The sequence below is a fragment of the Bicyclus anynana genome, chromosome 7, assembly GCF_947172395.1.
Source record: "Bicyclus anynana chromosome 7, ilBicAnyn1.1, whole genome shotgun sequence".
Taxonomy (NCBI): Eukaryota; Metazoa; Arthropoda; class Insecta; order Lepidoptera; family Nymphalidae; genus Bicyclus; species Bicyclus anynana.
Window position 1 is genome coordinate 16,033,352 of NC_069089.1, and position 16,271 is coordinate 16,049,622.

The window sequence follows — 16,271 nt, forward strand, 5'->3', positions numbered from 1 at the left end:
CGAACGGACGGAGCGATCTCAATTTAGTTTGTTTTGTATAAAAGGTGACTTACGGTCAAGTGTTCTTAGACATGTTTGATGAAAATCAGTTGAGCCGTTTAAAAGTTGTGGGGGGAAAGTGGGGAAGGACAACCGAATGTCTGCAAATATACTCGATAGAGTCTCAAATGAAAGCGCACTGAAAGAGAATATCGATGACTTTATCGAGAGTGTAATTAATAATTTCATGTCATTCGGGGGTTTTTCAAAATTTTCAATTTTATATTATTAAGTGACGTAATCTACATCGAGTTTTGCTTTATTATACTATGTGCGCTGTAGCATGGTGCGGGTGACAGACGCCTGTATGACGTTCATAATACATTATATTATGGTGAATCGCGACAAAGTGAAAATAACTGTCACCCGCACCATGCTATAGCACACGACCTATATATGAATTATTTTCTATAATAATTTATTACAAACACACACAATAAAAAATACATACACATTACACACCACTAACCTTTTTAACGACAAAATGTCACAATGTGCCTAATTTATTTATATAAAAACTATTACATTAAATTAAAAAAACATTAAAAAAACATACAAACTATTACAGTCATAACCTTGAACAAGAATACATAGTCTACTTTTTCTCGCGAAATCATTAATACAAGGGTGAAATTTAATGTCAGTATTAAAGACTATATAGTAGATGAGCCGAAGAGGGGATCTTTGCAGTTACTCGAGCGCGGCAGATGAAGATATGGAAATATACCTTGCACGTTGTTGATTACCTCCACCAATTATGAGCCCTTAATATTGGTGGATACGGCTAGGGCAACCAAAAAAAAACTAACTTCAGAAATACTCAACCAGCACGTCAGATTAAGATAAGGTAGGTGAGTTGATAGCAAAAAGGTGTGCAGCTGTCAGTTCTTAATATTAATAATTATTCATTGTCAAGTGTGTTCTTCAGAAGGGCTGGTCATGGTGGCTCCTTAATTTTCTTACATAATAACTTAAAATGTAAGGATAGAAAAGATATAGTTAGTCTTTCTGTGGAATGCATTGTTGAATTTTCTTGTGTGGAGTTGGAACAAATTATTATAGTATGCGTGTACCGACCCCCTCCTGCTGACTTTGATCAATTTGAAGAGGTAATGGAAGATGTAATGAGGCGATTGTGCACATCTTCCAAACAAATACTGATTTGCGGCGATTTTAATGTTGATATTCTAACAGAAAACACAAAATCTATTAGATTTCTTAACTTATTCAAATGTTTTGATTTGACGCATGCTTTTAACGAACCTACTAGGATAACCGCAACTTCAGGTACCTGTCTAGATAATATATTTTATAATTGTGTGCTTGAGAAAAAGAAGATAATAAATAAATTAAGCTCTGATCATAGCGGTCAAATAATTACTATCTTAAATAATAATAAACCCAATAGCAATCAATGGGTAAAGTGTAGGCCAATATCTGAAAGTAAATTAAAGCGATTTAAAAACACAATTATTTCTAAAATTCCAAGTCTTGCATTTGAAAATAATCATCCAGACTTGCTCTTTGGTACACTTTTCAAGTCAATAGACAGAGAGTTTAGTAAAATTTTTAACTTTAAACGCATTAATGCTAGCCAAAAATTAAAGTTTAGCGAATGGGCTACTGTAGGCATCTATAAAAGTAGAGATAAATTGTACGAGTTGTACGAGGAAAAACAATATAATCAAACGCGAACTTATTTAGATTACGTAAAAAGTTACTCAAAAATTTTTAAACGTGTTTGTATTCTTGCGAAATCGTTACACATCAAACAGAAAATAATTGAGTCTGAGAACAAGATACAAACCACCTGGAACATAATTAATAGAGAATCAGGAAAAATCAAACCGCGGGATATGAGTTTTGAATTAATTGTCAATGACAAAAAGGTAAACACTGATATCGAGGTTGTTAATGCCTTTGAAGATTTTTTCCAAAATGTTCCTATCTTGTTAACTGATTCACTAGATTCGTCTGCTACGGAAGCCCAGAGACTATTAAGAGGCAATGTTAAAGAGTGCAACGTTCTTTTTGAATTTCACCACATAACTGTATCAGACATTAAAAGATCTTTCAATTTATTAAAATTAAAAAGAACCGGAGATCTGTGGGGCATGTCAGTGAAAGTAATATCTAATATAATTGATATCATTGCTCCCCACTTAGCTATTATTTTTAATGAATGTGTGGACTTAGGTATTTTTCCGAACCAAATGAAGCATGGCAAATTGATACCACTTTTTAAATCAGGAGACAAATCAGATCTTAATAATTATAGACCGATTACAATATTGCCAACACTTAGCAAGGTCTTTGAAAAAATCATATTAAATCAACTTTTATGTCATTTTAATTTAAATAACTTGCTTCATCCTGAACAGTATGGTTTTACAAAAGGTCGCAATACAACTGATGCAGGGGCTAAACTTTTAAAACATATTTATGAAGCATGGGAAGGTTCTAAGAATGCAATTGGTGTGTTCTGTGATCTGTCCAAGGCGTTCGATTGTGTTGACCATAACACGCTTCTACTCAAGTTAAGCCACTATGGCATCAAAAGTGTTGCACTCGATCTCATTGCCTCTTATCTCAGTGATAGAACACAGAAGGTATGCATAAATGATATAAAGTCGCACGGTTCCACTACCATAATGGGCGTCCCACAGGGTTCAATTCTGGGTCCTTTTCTATTTTTAGTGTACATAAACGATTTACCATACCATGTCAGCGGCATATGTGAGATTGTACTGTTTGCTGATGATACATCCTTAATTTTTAAGTCCGACAAAAATAAAGATAACTCTGACGACGTAAACCGTGCCATATCGCATGTGTCGCATTGGTTCACTGCAAATAATCTACTTTTGAATGCTAAGAAAACAAAATGTATTGAGTTTTCATTGCCAAATGTTATAAAACTAGATAAGTCTATAATGATCGATGGTGAAACACTAGAAATGGAGAGTTCCACAGTTTTCCTGGGAGTGACCTTGGATTGTAAACTTCAGTGGGGTGCTCATATAGAAAAACTGTCTGGTAAACTTAGCTCAGCGGCATTTGCCGTGAGAAAAATAAGACAGTTTACTGATGTCGATACAGCTAGGCTTGTTTATTTTGCGTACTTTCACAGCGTAATGTCTTACGGTATTTTATTGTGGGGCAAGGCTGCCGATATACAATCTATATTTGTACTTCAAAAAAGAGCAATTCGAGCAATATATCAATTAAAATCACGCGAGTCCCTTCGTCAAAAGTTTAAAGAAATAGGTATACTAACAGTAGCCTGTCAATATATATATAACTGTATAATATATGTAAGACAAAATATTAATTTGTACAAACGAAAAGGAGATCTAAACCCACGTCTTACTAGACACGGGCATAAGTTAGTTATTTCTGCATATCGTCTCCAAAGAGTAAAAAAATCTTTTGTAGGTTTGGGTGTACTCTTCTATAATAAGATCCCCAAGACTGTGATGGACCTGCCAATGCATAGCTTTAAGCAATGTGTTAAAAAACATTTACTTAGTCGAGGGTACTACAACATTGATGAGTTCCTTAATGATAAAAATGCTTGGAGGCCATTGGATCAGCTTCCACCTTCACACAGGAAGTAAAACTATAACAAATGTAAACAGTAATTGTTATCAATTGTAAATTATAATACTGTATGACTTTTTCAAAAGAGCAACTGTTGAGTTTCTTGCCGGTATCTTCTCAGCAGGACCTGCCTTCCGAACCGGTGGTAGAATCTTTACAAATAGTCAACTGACGTGTCAAAAGTGCTTGTAAACTGAGCCTACTTGAAATAAATGATTTTTGATTTGATTTGATTTGATTTGATTTGCATTTCGAAAATCTTACGATTTCAGCGTAACGTAAAGGAATCGGAGGGTTCTAAAGTTACACCACGAGCGCAGTTAATTTTTTATTTATCTTGAATAAACTAATCTCCTGAATAATTGCTCATGTTTTCTGATGATTTCAGTAAGCTGAAGGAATAAAATGTCTTTAAGATCTGTAGTTGAAAAACTCCTTTCCACCGCTAAAAGCGTAAAAAGTAAATAACCTTTTATCCTATGATTTGATCTACCAAATGCAATCGGTTCCCATGACGCTTTAGTAACTGCAAATTTATCATCTCGGGCTCTCCTACTATTACAGAATTTAAGGGGATGAAACTTCATACAAATTATATTATAAGGGCGTCTACATAAGACAGATACAATGTTTAAAACAAGTCGTGTCGTTCTGCTTCGAATGGAGTTTCGTCACAAATGTTATTGTCTCTCAGTCACTTATTATCGTAGTACGAGAGCCGACATGAGAAATATATACCCTCATCTTGGGATCAGAAAATAAATAATAAAAATATTCACATTGACACCTTGCATATAAGGTGACAAGTTAAATTGTTGTCCAAAATATTAAATGATTTTTTTTTAATTTATTTCAATCCTTCCCATATTGGTTAATTTAAAAAAAACCATACACTAATTATAGAATTGAAAAAGTGAAAGTTGCCTGCTTTCACACTGGAACTGTGGGGTTGCTAGATATAAACGGTTAGTAATGTTTATCCTCATCAGTTATTTAGTCGTGTAATGTGTCATATGAAAGCCTATTTATTTTATGCTTAATTTAACTGTATTATGTTGACTTTGATCTAGTTAGATAGAATTATTTGCAATGTGTAAATGTGAACATTATTATCTATCATTAATTACATAGCACTAATGAATAACAGATGAGGGTATATATTTCTAATGCCGGATCTTAGACTATTAGCCACTTTCGCTTGTATTCACTCGCATTCACTTGCGTTCACTTGAATTCACTTCCTGACAGCGTAGCGAGGAGGGTTGCGAGAGTAGGGATGTGGCTCGATCCTCTCTCTGGCGCGAACTGCTTTAAGACCAACTGATTTATCAGTGACAGTAGCGTTCTTCGACCCACCTGTTAGTGTGTTAGAGGACAAACACAAACATTGAGTTAGTACACAAAACACACCACAGTCACCAACGTGCACTTCATGGGTGCAAAAAATACTCCTTACCTTGAGTCTCATTACAATCCTATATTGGAGGAATCATCTTTTCTGATTAATCTATACTCAGAGGCACAAATATCCGCCCACTTTAATAGGACGCGAGTATATTAAAGTGGACGGATAATTGTGCCTCTGAGTATGAGGTCCTGGGTCTACTGAGCTTTTCTATCTTCTTAGATATTTTCTGCCCAGAGTTGGAATGTTGGTGGTGTACAGAACACGTTAAGGGTGATTTCAGACTAGCGTATTTTTTCGCGCATATACGGTTGTTTCAGCATACGCGCTTCAAAAAGCCGAACATAACATAAACGAGCTTAGAAGCGCGTCAACGCTCGTACGAGTTGAGCGTGTGCCAAAAGGCGCGCCTATACGCGCCTACATGCGCTTCCAAAAGCGAAGTCATACGCGCGTATAACGCTAGTCTGAAATCGCTCTTAGCAGTCTGTCGATCCCAGACATTGTCATTAGTTGCTGATACTTTAACATAAGCCTAATCCCGCCCCGCATTGGAGCGGCGTGATGGTTCTAACTCCATATCCTTCTGCTATAAGTATTTACGTCAATATGCTGTTTGTGAACAAAATATAAAATTAACAAAAAATCACATTTCCTTTATGGAGAGGCCTCGCCCCATGCATTGCCTACCCTAGTTAAAACCGTGTGCACACCACGTGTTCATCACATCATAAAACATCACACCAGTGTTATTCCGAGTGTTAGTTATGTGCATATAACCCTCATTTGATAAAGCCCCTTAAAATTATGATGTGTCTCAGATATAGAATTCTGATTCTGACATTGAGTTGAGATCTTGGGTTCAATTTCCAGCTTGGGTCAATGAAGGATTTTATTTTTTCTAATAGGGTAGTTGACTAATACCAAATTTAATGTAAACAATATTAATTTTTTGTAGTAGGTACATGGAATAGGGGTTCCAAATATATCGATATTAATTAATAAAAGGTAAGGATTTCTTATAAAGATTGATTTCAATATCACGTATTTTTTTAAATTTTCCCAACGTCGAAAACGCTGTCGTCGTCCATTTTGTAACGTCACTAAAAGACTTGATGTACTAAACGTCAAACTAAATTGTTAACTAATATTTTTGTCAAACGCTGCGTTTGTAAGGGTTGAAAAGGAATTGAAGTTTTTTCAAACTAAATCGTTCACATTTTGAATTGTAACTTTTGTAAAATAATTAGTGTACTATGTACTATTTTTTAATAAATATGAAACATGCGAAAATATCGAAGGGGGTGAAATAGGGGCTGAAAGTTTAAATCTAGTTTCACGCGGACGAAGTTACAAGTAATATTTGTCCATAGAGTTAGTAATATTAAAAAAAAAATACCTTACACCAGTTGAGTTAGCATGCATCAACGACATCTCGTGACGACGTGAATACCGGCAGAATCGTAAATTACAGGTGGTATTAACATTCATTATTTATATTATTGTGGATGGTATAAATAAGAGAATATTTTGATGACTTCCGCTCAGTTGTTTGTAAGGCAGCGTGGACACCGTCACGCTGCTGGTCGCGTTAGTGATTTTTTGCGATAGTATTTTGAGTGGGCATGATGACTATGTCGGGCAGGGGGGTGAGTGTTTATGCATTCTAAAGGGATCCCCAAAACCTAATCTCAAAGTCACAAGTCCTGGGACCTGCTCGAGGTGTTTCCTCTACCCCAAAATAATAGCACAATCACAGTCGCTGCTACCCATCACGTCACAATTGCTCTCTGTAATGGGAATAGACTAGAGTACAATATTAGTAAAATAGTTTTTATTTATGTCAATTAATTACCTTGTACAGTACGGTAGCTGGAGCCGTCACGAGCTACGCTGGAGCCGAACGCCGCGCTGCGTGGCGGCGGCATGGCGGTGGCTATTCGCCGGACGGGCATCACCGGCTTCACTATACGAGCTGGTGAACCAAACAACACATTACACTTAACATAACCTAATGTATCAAAAGTGCTTGTAAACTAAGCCTAATATTTAAAATAAATGAATAAATAATTAATTAACTGGAAAACCGCGACAGTATTGGTACAAAGTTAACCCTTCAGTGGTGAAATTTCAACACTCTTTATATTTTAAGTTTATCTGTCGCGGCAAAAAGGAACCTATATCTTTCATGGCCCCATATCTCTCTTTACCAAAAAATATTTTATACAGAGTTACTACCACATTTATCCATACTAATAATATAGAGGAAAGATTAGATTTTTTGCTGGCATTGATTGGCTTTGAAACTACTTCAAAAACTCTTTCACTGTTTTATCCCCGTAAACCTACGGGAACTGGAACCACGAGGTTATATTATTATAGATAGGTATACATTTACAAGCTTGCTCAAAATAAATTTAACTTTCATTAACGCATCTAATAAATACAAACCCTTAAAATAACATAACACAACATAAGCCTTACCTTTATTGTCATTACTACAGTTGATAGTCCTTTGCGTATTCATAGTGGATAGTGTATTAGTGCGATCAGTCAATCCTCTCTTCACTGGCTGCACATCTTTAAATTCAACCTTACTGGACGCCTTTTTCAAATTATTCACCTTTTCCGCAAGTACAAAAGTGGAATTCAAATCATTGGGGTCAATTTTACCAAAATTATTGATATTTTCAATACCCATACAAGCTTCCGTCTTTATTTTCTTCGCAGAATTCAAATTTTCAGATTCAAACGAGTCGTTTATTATTATAGTTTCATTATTATTCAATTTTATAGGGGTCCCCTTGCGTTTGTTGTTGCAAGGTTTCTGATTTTCGGTATCTGCCAAATTGTCAGTGTCAGATACTATGTCAATGGTAGTGTTTGCATTGTCCTTGTCCTGGACATCTGCATTATTAGTGTCGGGAAGATTTGCAGTGAAATTCAGTGGTGAAATGGGGCTTTCCAAATCTAGGGTCGAAATGAATTTGATGTCTGGATCAGTATTTACCGTCGTATCGGACCAGCTAATGTTTTTGGCTGATTTGGCCTTATTTATTATACCCAAATATTGTAATGTCAACGCAGGTGGTGCGTGGCCGTAGCCTTTGAGGGTCAAGTAGACCTCTTTTAGCATATCAAACGTATCGGTCATACATTCAGCGGACACTGTGATCTCGTCTTTCATAATGGAAATGATTTTGCAGTGCAAATCGTTGCTGGCTTCGCTTATTCTGTATTTGCTTTGCAACTTCACTTTCTGTACAGTGTCCACCATACACGGACAGTCAGCTAAACATTCATCTAGTAACTTTTGCAGTTTTTGCCCACTAGCATTCCAGTTGCTCCAGACCTCCAGTATTTTTGAATTCCTATTGGTGTATTGTTTAGCATAGTTTTCGACCGCTCGGTCTTGGCGCGGTATATCTTCTGTATATATCTGAAAAGGAAATAAATTTAAATTGTAGGTGTATGCTAAATAAAATAACTTATAAGTTTGTATTTTTTCACACGTCATGTTAATAAAGTCATTAAGTACAATATTATAATATCTAGCAAACGTCATACATAATAAATAATAATGCCATATAAATATCGTACAAAAATACTTAAATCAGGATTATAAAATGGGGGTGGAGGTAGGGGTGGAAAATATTTTACGTCCTATTCTCATTTTTACCAAAATATACAAAAAGTTCATGAAAATCGATCCGGTCATTTCGGTATGTGATGTGAAATTTCCATTATAATAAAATTAGTACTGTGTGGTGATTTTAAATCAATAAACTGGGTCCTAACTGAAAATCAGTGCTGCATACTTCTTTTTTTTGTAGGAAGTATGTGGCAAAATGCTGAGTTAGGGCCTTTTTCTAGGTTATGCCACATATTGCAAGGCATTCTTCTTTTATTGCTTATGGAATAATTTAGAATTTAAGAATGTAATATGTGGCATTACTTAAAAATAAAGATCTTTCTTTCTTTTCAATAAAAAAAACTACAAATTCAAAGTAAGTATTGACCTGCTCCAGGGCATCGCATGAGGATCGATGTGCGAGGTCAGCGACGTGCTCAAACGCGCGCGTGCGCAGGTAGTGCCTCAGCGCGAGCACGCGCTGCTGACTCATCAGAGCAAGCAGCTTGCTCTCTAGCGCGCCGTGGACCAGCTCCTCTGCCGTGATGCGTCGACTCCACGATACTTGTTTCTCTGATGCTATTAAAGAAAAAGTTAATTAAAAATAATTAAATACAAATTAATCAAACCCCCTTTCAGATTGGTTCCATGAAAAATCCATTAGAATCTATAATTATATAATTAAATTATAGATTGTAATGAATTTTTAGGCTGTTAGCTATTTTATTTAACAAATACGAAGTAAAATCGGTAATTTGTATGGGCGTTAAAAAAAAATACAAATATTAGGTATCTTTAATTATTTGTCCGTTTATGTTTATACTTCTCATAATAAAAATCATATATTTTCATATACAATGCTTATAGAAATTTTAAATGTTTTCAATATTTCAGAACTCCAAACCAACATCCATTGCTTTTAACGTATGAATAACGCGTATAATATTAACTTAATTTTCCCTGAAAGTCTTGAAAAACAAAACAAATTCAAAAGTAGTCAAAAAATAATAAGTAAAAAGTCAACCCATTTGGCTTACCATTTCCTCCTCCAACATTCGACGACAGAGCCAACTTGGCCCTCAGCTCCTTATTCTTCTTCTCCTCTTCCTCCAGTCTCCTCTGCAACTCCTTGTTAACCTTCATACTCTGTGCGGCGTTCATGTCAGCGTTGATGATATTCTTCTTCAGACTCAGCTGGATCTTGTTCGCTCGGGCGGCGTACTTCAAAGTGTTGTAAGTGTCCTCATAGCTTATTGATGATGGTGACACGTTCGCAATCATAACAGTCTTGCAATTACCACCGAGACTGTCTTTGAGCAGGCGCGTCAATTTTGAATCCCTGTCCAAAAAAAAAATCGTAAAATAATATTTTAAAGCTTTTGCATAGCTTTTATAGCGGGCTTTGACCAAATCAAGAAATCCCGAAAATAAAAACCTAACACCTAAGCCGTAAGTAATAGGGATGATGACAGTTTTTTAAATTGTATATAAATTAAGAGTATGCTAATAGTAAAGCAATTTTGTAAAAGGAACAGGGTATCTGCGATCATTACTTTCGGAGCTACAGGGATTTAAAGGGTCAGATTTGCGGCGCTGCCACGGATCCCTGAAAAACGCTCCATACAAAATGGTACGATCTAATGACGTCGTAGGTAATGTAATGATCGTTACATTTGTATGTGCAAAAAAAAATTACTAATATCAAATAAAATTACTAATATCTTTGTTTTGTGTAAGGAAGCTAAAACTGTATAAATTTTCATCTAATTATGATAAAAGATTTTTAATAGATTTTGAAATTTTATAATCTCTTTTATTTTGCAAATATCCAGACAATATTTGCTTTTTATGTATAAATTAGTTAACATTGAATATATTCACCCGAATGTATCATAAAAATCAATATATTCAAACCTAGTCATCATCCCCATTCAAGTTAACAACATTTTGACGTTTTCATATCGACTGAACTGGACAAGTGGTGTGAAACTAGGGGCAAAACCTTAAACTAGAATTGATTCCAGCTCAATGTAAAGACATTTTTTTTTTTATTTTAATTATTCTTGTTCTTATAATTATTATAAGTTGATAAGAAATGATATGCAATAGCTTTTTTTTGTTTTCTCTGTGAAATAATCACGTCAATTTAGTTATTAATTTAGTATTTGTATTCTACAAAATATATTGGTACTCGTACCGCGGGGAGTGTGCTCTTCGCACACAAAGAAGTTTTAAAAAGAGTTGGTACTTGCAAATACCTGTTTATTTAGTATCCAAAAAATATAAATCGAAGAAACTAATATGTATCGACATATTAAATATTGTCTAAAACACCATTAACCGAACTAGCGGGAAAGAAAATCGAATCTAAATAAATTGCAAACTGTACACATTTACAATTTCCATTCTCCCTTATACGTAAATTATTGTCAATCATTTTATTTTAAATTAAATTGATTACTCGATTTATAAACACGATGTTTTAAACCACTACACGAATATAACTAGAAAAAAAATATTCATTGTAACATATGACGCGTGATAACTGACAAAGCAAATATTTTGTAGACTACCCTCAAATCATTTTTATGTGGCTTACGTATTGACAGCGTGTCACCTGTCACATAAAATATAGAAGTATCTATGTCTATCTAACTACGTAAAAATGAATAGCTGATATTTTGTGAACTTACTTATTTTATTATTTGATGGATTTGAATCATTCTTGTCTATTTTGTTCACTGTTATACAGGAGAGGTTTAAAACTAAAGAGAATTAGGGTAACCTTAAGCAACAGCCTAAACTTATTTACTTTATAGTCTAAGAGCTGGTTTACCCCAGACCTTTGTCATTTTATAAAAGCTGAAGGTTTGTCAGCTCATGCTCCTAATCATAGGTAAGTAAGCCAACTATGTAGTTTGGTCCGGTTACTTTGTGAGGAAGCAGGTTTAATGATCCAGATCCTTAACCGTCTAAGTATAAAGTGTATTTTTCCTCTGCACAATATGAAAAATTATATCCTCATTCACTTGGCCTTGGCTACATGGCAACCCTTCATTAGAGATCCATAAAGTTTAACCCAAAAGGGTGTTTTTCAAAGGGTTGCCGCGAACCTAGTTGACTGGCGACTATCTTCTAGACAGCTAAGACATTTTTCACCTGATATTATGATGATTATGACAATCACTATAGCTACTCCCATCGGCAAGCTTATTGATACAACTGTATCACTTTGAACTGCTGTAGGTTGCCCAACACACACATACTTTTGCTTATGTTGGACTAGGTTGCCCTGGTTTTGATGATGATGTAGATCAATGACCTGTACAGTATGGTATGTAACTGCTGCAGTTAGAGAGCTTGCTGGCGCCTGTTGCCCTGGTAAGGATAATGACAAGGGTTACTGACCTGTAACAACGCCCTGGTAATGATGATGATGTCACTGACCTGTACGGTATATAGCTACTTCCATCTGCAAGCTTATTGATACAGTTGCCTAACGCTAACAGGCTCCTGTTAATATTGGCGCCCTCCTTGAACCGCTCGCCGATGCAGCCGGTGGCGGAGGCGCGCTCACTGCCGGCCAGGTCGATCATGGAGAGCTTCACCATGCGGCACTGGTTGCTGGTCTTGCAGCGCATTGTCACATACACCTGTCAAATTACTTTTAACTTACAATATGTTTTTAGGGTTCCTTACCACTAAAAAATAGCTGAACCTTATAGGATTACTCTGTTATCTGTTTGTCTGTCTGTCAACAAGTATTGACATTAAATACTGTATAATCATGTCTATAGAAAAAATCAATTTCTAAACAATACTCTCAAGTATTTAAGAAGTACTTGTAAGTATTTGATAATCTGAATCTTCCCCTGACCATATTTCATAGTTCTATGAAATATGGTAAATAATATCATATTGTACTACTAATACTATATATACTATAAGTATAGGGAAAAATCAAAAACCTATACATTTGTAATTAAGTCCCAAAAAAACAGGGTACTTATGCTAGGAACAGGAAAGATGGTCTAATTTAAGAATTGAGTTCATTATGTTATGTGGTGTATTGACTAAAAAGGCTTTATTGGCACATGCTTAAACCAGTGTTTAATTATTTTTACAAAGTATGGCTTATGATTTATGATGGAGAAAAGTTTGTACAGAACCCACCGTGAGCGAGTTCAGCATTCACTCAGTATTTTTATTTTGTATGCTCTATACCTGTCATAAATACCATCACATCTAATTCATGGGTGATTTAAAACCAAAAAATAATAGGAAAGCCAAAAGGAAGTAAATAACATAAAAGTTTGGTAAGATGAAGCTAGATGAATTTTATAAAAATAATAACAGAAAGAATACTTGACCATGCCAGTGTTCAAGAACTAGATCTAGACTTGTGCAACTGAGTGCTTGTTAAGCTATTGGCCCCAGTCAATATCATTGAAGCACCTTGAAGGGTTAAAACTTCATATCCCCACTCCAATAAGAGGAAGGTTTGGTCCTATAGTGGGTTGTTAAAATAGGCTGATAATGGGGATGAAGACTAGGTTTGAATATATTTGATTTTTATGAGACATTCGGGTACATAAAGTCAATATTAAGTAAGTAAATTTGGATAGGTAGGGAGAACAACACGAGCAGAGAAGGGGAGTGTTGATCGATCATCAAGGAATTCCTTAACCCTACATCCAGTAGTCACAAGCCCTGGACTTTGCTTGGCGTTTTTCTCTCTATCACGTGATGGACCCGGCACATGCACGGTTAATTGACTCAAAATTGATTGACTGGGTGTTTGCAAAATAAATAAAATTATATAATTTAGTAATCTAAAAATAGATGAAAATTCATACATTTTTAGCTTACTTACATTAACATTAATTAAACTTTTTCAATATATGAACTATAATCATAAACGCACAAATAACAAAGCTATTTGTAATTTTGTTTGAATCCTCATAAAAATCTAACAATCGTATAGGGCGTTTTTCAAAAATCTTCTTCTTGTAGCTCCAAAAGTAATGATCACAGATATCCTGTTACTTTTAAAAAATTGCTTTACTATTAGCATCCAGCAATCCTAATTTTTATAGAATTAAAAATTTAAAAATCTGTCATCATCCCTATTATAGATATTATACCTGAAACACAGCATGGCTTCTGGAGCTCTCAGCATTAGCATCAGTGGGATGCTGAGTTCTGTTCTGGTTGCCAAACTCCAGCATATCCAGCAGCTCCTGCGCCACCTTGATGTTGCGTATGCTGAGTCCGGCCACCGTCACCCCGTACTGAGGGTAGTCCCGCAGCTGGAGCGGAGTGCTGGATGGTTGCAGCAAGTCGTACACATTCTCGTTATAAACCTGAACATGAAATTGTTTTTTGATTTTGTTTTTATAGATTTACTGAAGAAATTTGTTTTGTTTTTCAAAATAATTTGTAAAATATTTTGTCAGAAAAAGTTATTCACTAGATGTAAATTACTTTTTTCTTGTTCTAATTCTACTAAAAATGTATCCTTATTGTATATTATAATGTTTCTAAATATAGGACAAACAAAAATAAAATATAAATAATCTCTGATTAAAGACTAAATTACTTAATTCTACTTTATTTACTTAACTATATCAGAGCAATTACTCTATCCTTCCTCTTGGTTTTTCTTGACCTTAACAGGTTCTTTAAATTACATTTGTTTTATAGCTTGGTTAAAAACATTACTCAAGCCACCATGCTCATGTTTTTAAATATAATTAACCCTTAACCAGAATCAGTGGGTCCATTTGGACCCAAGAATAACAAACATGCATCACTTGGACTTTACTAGAAACGGAAAGAATAAGCCATCTTGGGTCCAATTGGACCCACAATTCCAGTTAATGGAAATATTATGGTAAAAGATATTCAGGAAATACTTCTAGTTAAATAATGCTCAGACTCTGAATATTTTAGTATTTGAAGCTTGTGACGAAGTACAAGTGAGAAGATAACTGTTTTTTATGATTTTAGAATAGTTGCAATTATTTTTTATCATTTATTATTTATTTGATTTCTTATAGAATCTCTCTTATTTGTTAATAATAGAAATACTTTAAAATTAAGAAATGTATTTAATTTCATGATGTTGATTAATAAAACCATTAAGGAATCAAATCAAATAATTAATAATTAACAACCCATAATCAACTCACTGCTGAGCACAAATTTCCTCTCTGAATGAGAGTGGTTAGGCCTTAGTCCACCATGCTGGCCAAGATTCTTTCACAAGAGAACCATGCCTTGATCCTGCAGTAGGCTGTAAAGACTGGTAATAGTAAACATATTGCTTGTCGTTTGAAAAAAAGAAAATCATTTACCTCAATATATGAGACTCCAATGTCAAACTCTCTGTCCATTTGATGCCCACTTATAGTCTGAAATAAGTGGTCCATTGTCAAATATGTTATGCCAGGATGTTCTTTACTGCCAATCATAGTGAAAGTCTTCCCTGCCCCCGTAGCCCCATACACGAACACGGAGCAGTTGTACCCTTCCATTAGTGACGCTAGCATATCTTTAGTAGCACATTCAAAGACATCCTGATTCGTTCTGTTAGGCCCGCACACGCAGTCAAAGGCGAACCTCAGTTCCTTGTTGGCACGTTTAAGGTAATTTTTGCTTGGTTGCTGTACGCCCTGGTAGTAAAAGGGAGGCAAATCCTCTTTCGGATCAAATACCAGTTGATTTTCGTCAAGAACTTCGATCACCGTGCGATTGTTTTGGCCCAATTCCTTAGCGTTAAAGGGTCGCACCCGCACCAGTACTTTTATATTCGCAGCCATATTCTGTGTTGAACCACTCCTAGAAGGCACCATGGCTGTAGTTTTAACCATTTTGAATCCTGAAGCTAAGTTACAAACGTTGGTCAAACTTCACATAAGTATCACCAAACAGCAACAGTCATACACTTGAATTCGTTACAATCTTAGTCACAAACAGTACATTAAATCACAGTCTAAACACAAATTAATAATATTAAATACACAATATCAATACATGATCACAGCTTCAGTCAATTTAATAAACGACGATCCGTTTTTCGTTTGCAAATAGTGATTTCGAATTATAAACCGTCAAAATTTAAATTTTGAAGTATTGAAGCTGACAGACGCCATATCAAACAGCCAATGAGAAAGTCGCTGTTGCGCTTCTATTCTAATTGTCTATGGTTGTAATTGTGTGTTCGGAAACATGTCGCCATCTTAAAAGTTAATTAATTAATGGTTATTTTATTTTTTATATTTAATGTGTTTTTGATATATAATTTTTATTTATTTTACCAATCTATTTATACTTTCTTACAAAGTGATCAATGGATTTAAATACAGTAATCTATTTAATCTATCATTATAGCGACCTTGGTAAGAAATGGTAAGAACCCTAGAAACTATCAGCACTAAAACCATGCACAGCCGTTTCTGAAAGAACTAGATAAAGCCTCAATAGCTCAACGGGAAGAGTGGTCGGACTTATCGCCGAGGGTACCTACGTGTTACCTATGTTTTTGAAGTCTTGTTTTTAATAAAATTTTGTAATTTTTTTTTTGGTTGAAAAGGT

The 16,271-nt window shown here is 35.0% G+C and overlaps 1 protein-coding gene across 4 annotated transcripts; it reads right to left on the minus strand.

The window, feature by feature from the left end:
- Positions 1 to 3,855: 3,855 nt before the first annotated feature.
- LOC112047246 (kinesin-like protein KIF18A) lies at positions 3,856 to 15,804 on the minus strand. 4 transcript variants are annotated; one of them, XM_024084295.2, is made up of 8 exons: positions 15,032 to 15,804; positions 13,820 to 14,038; positions 12,123 to 12,328; positions 9,713 to 10,014; positions 9,064 to 9,254; positions 7,529 to 8,483; positions 6,900 to 7,019; positions 3,856 to 4,944 (listed from the first exon to the last, which is right to left on the minus strand). In XM_024084295.2, exons 1-8 carry the CDS (start codon positions 15,545 to 15,547, stop codon positions 4,874 to 4,876), a joined length of 2,580 nt encoding a protein of 859 aa, XP_023940063.2. In that variant the 5' UTR covers positions 15,548 to 15,804; the 3' UTR covers positions 3,856 to 4,873. The 4 variants fall into 4 exon arrangements, with proteins under 4 accessions (XP_023940063.2, XP_023940062.2, XP_023940061.2 ...); XM_024084294.2 differs by having other exon boundaries at positions 3,856 to 4,947; XM_024084293.2 differs by having other exon boundaries at positions 3,856 to 4,959.
- Positions 15,805 to 16,271: the final 467 nt, after the last annotated feature.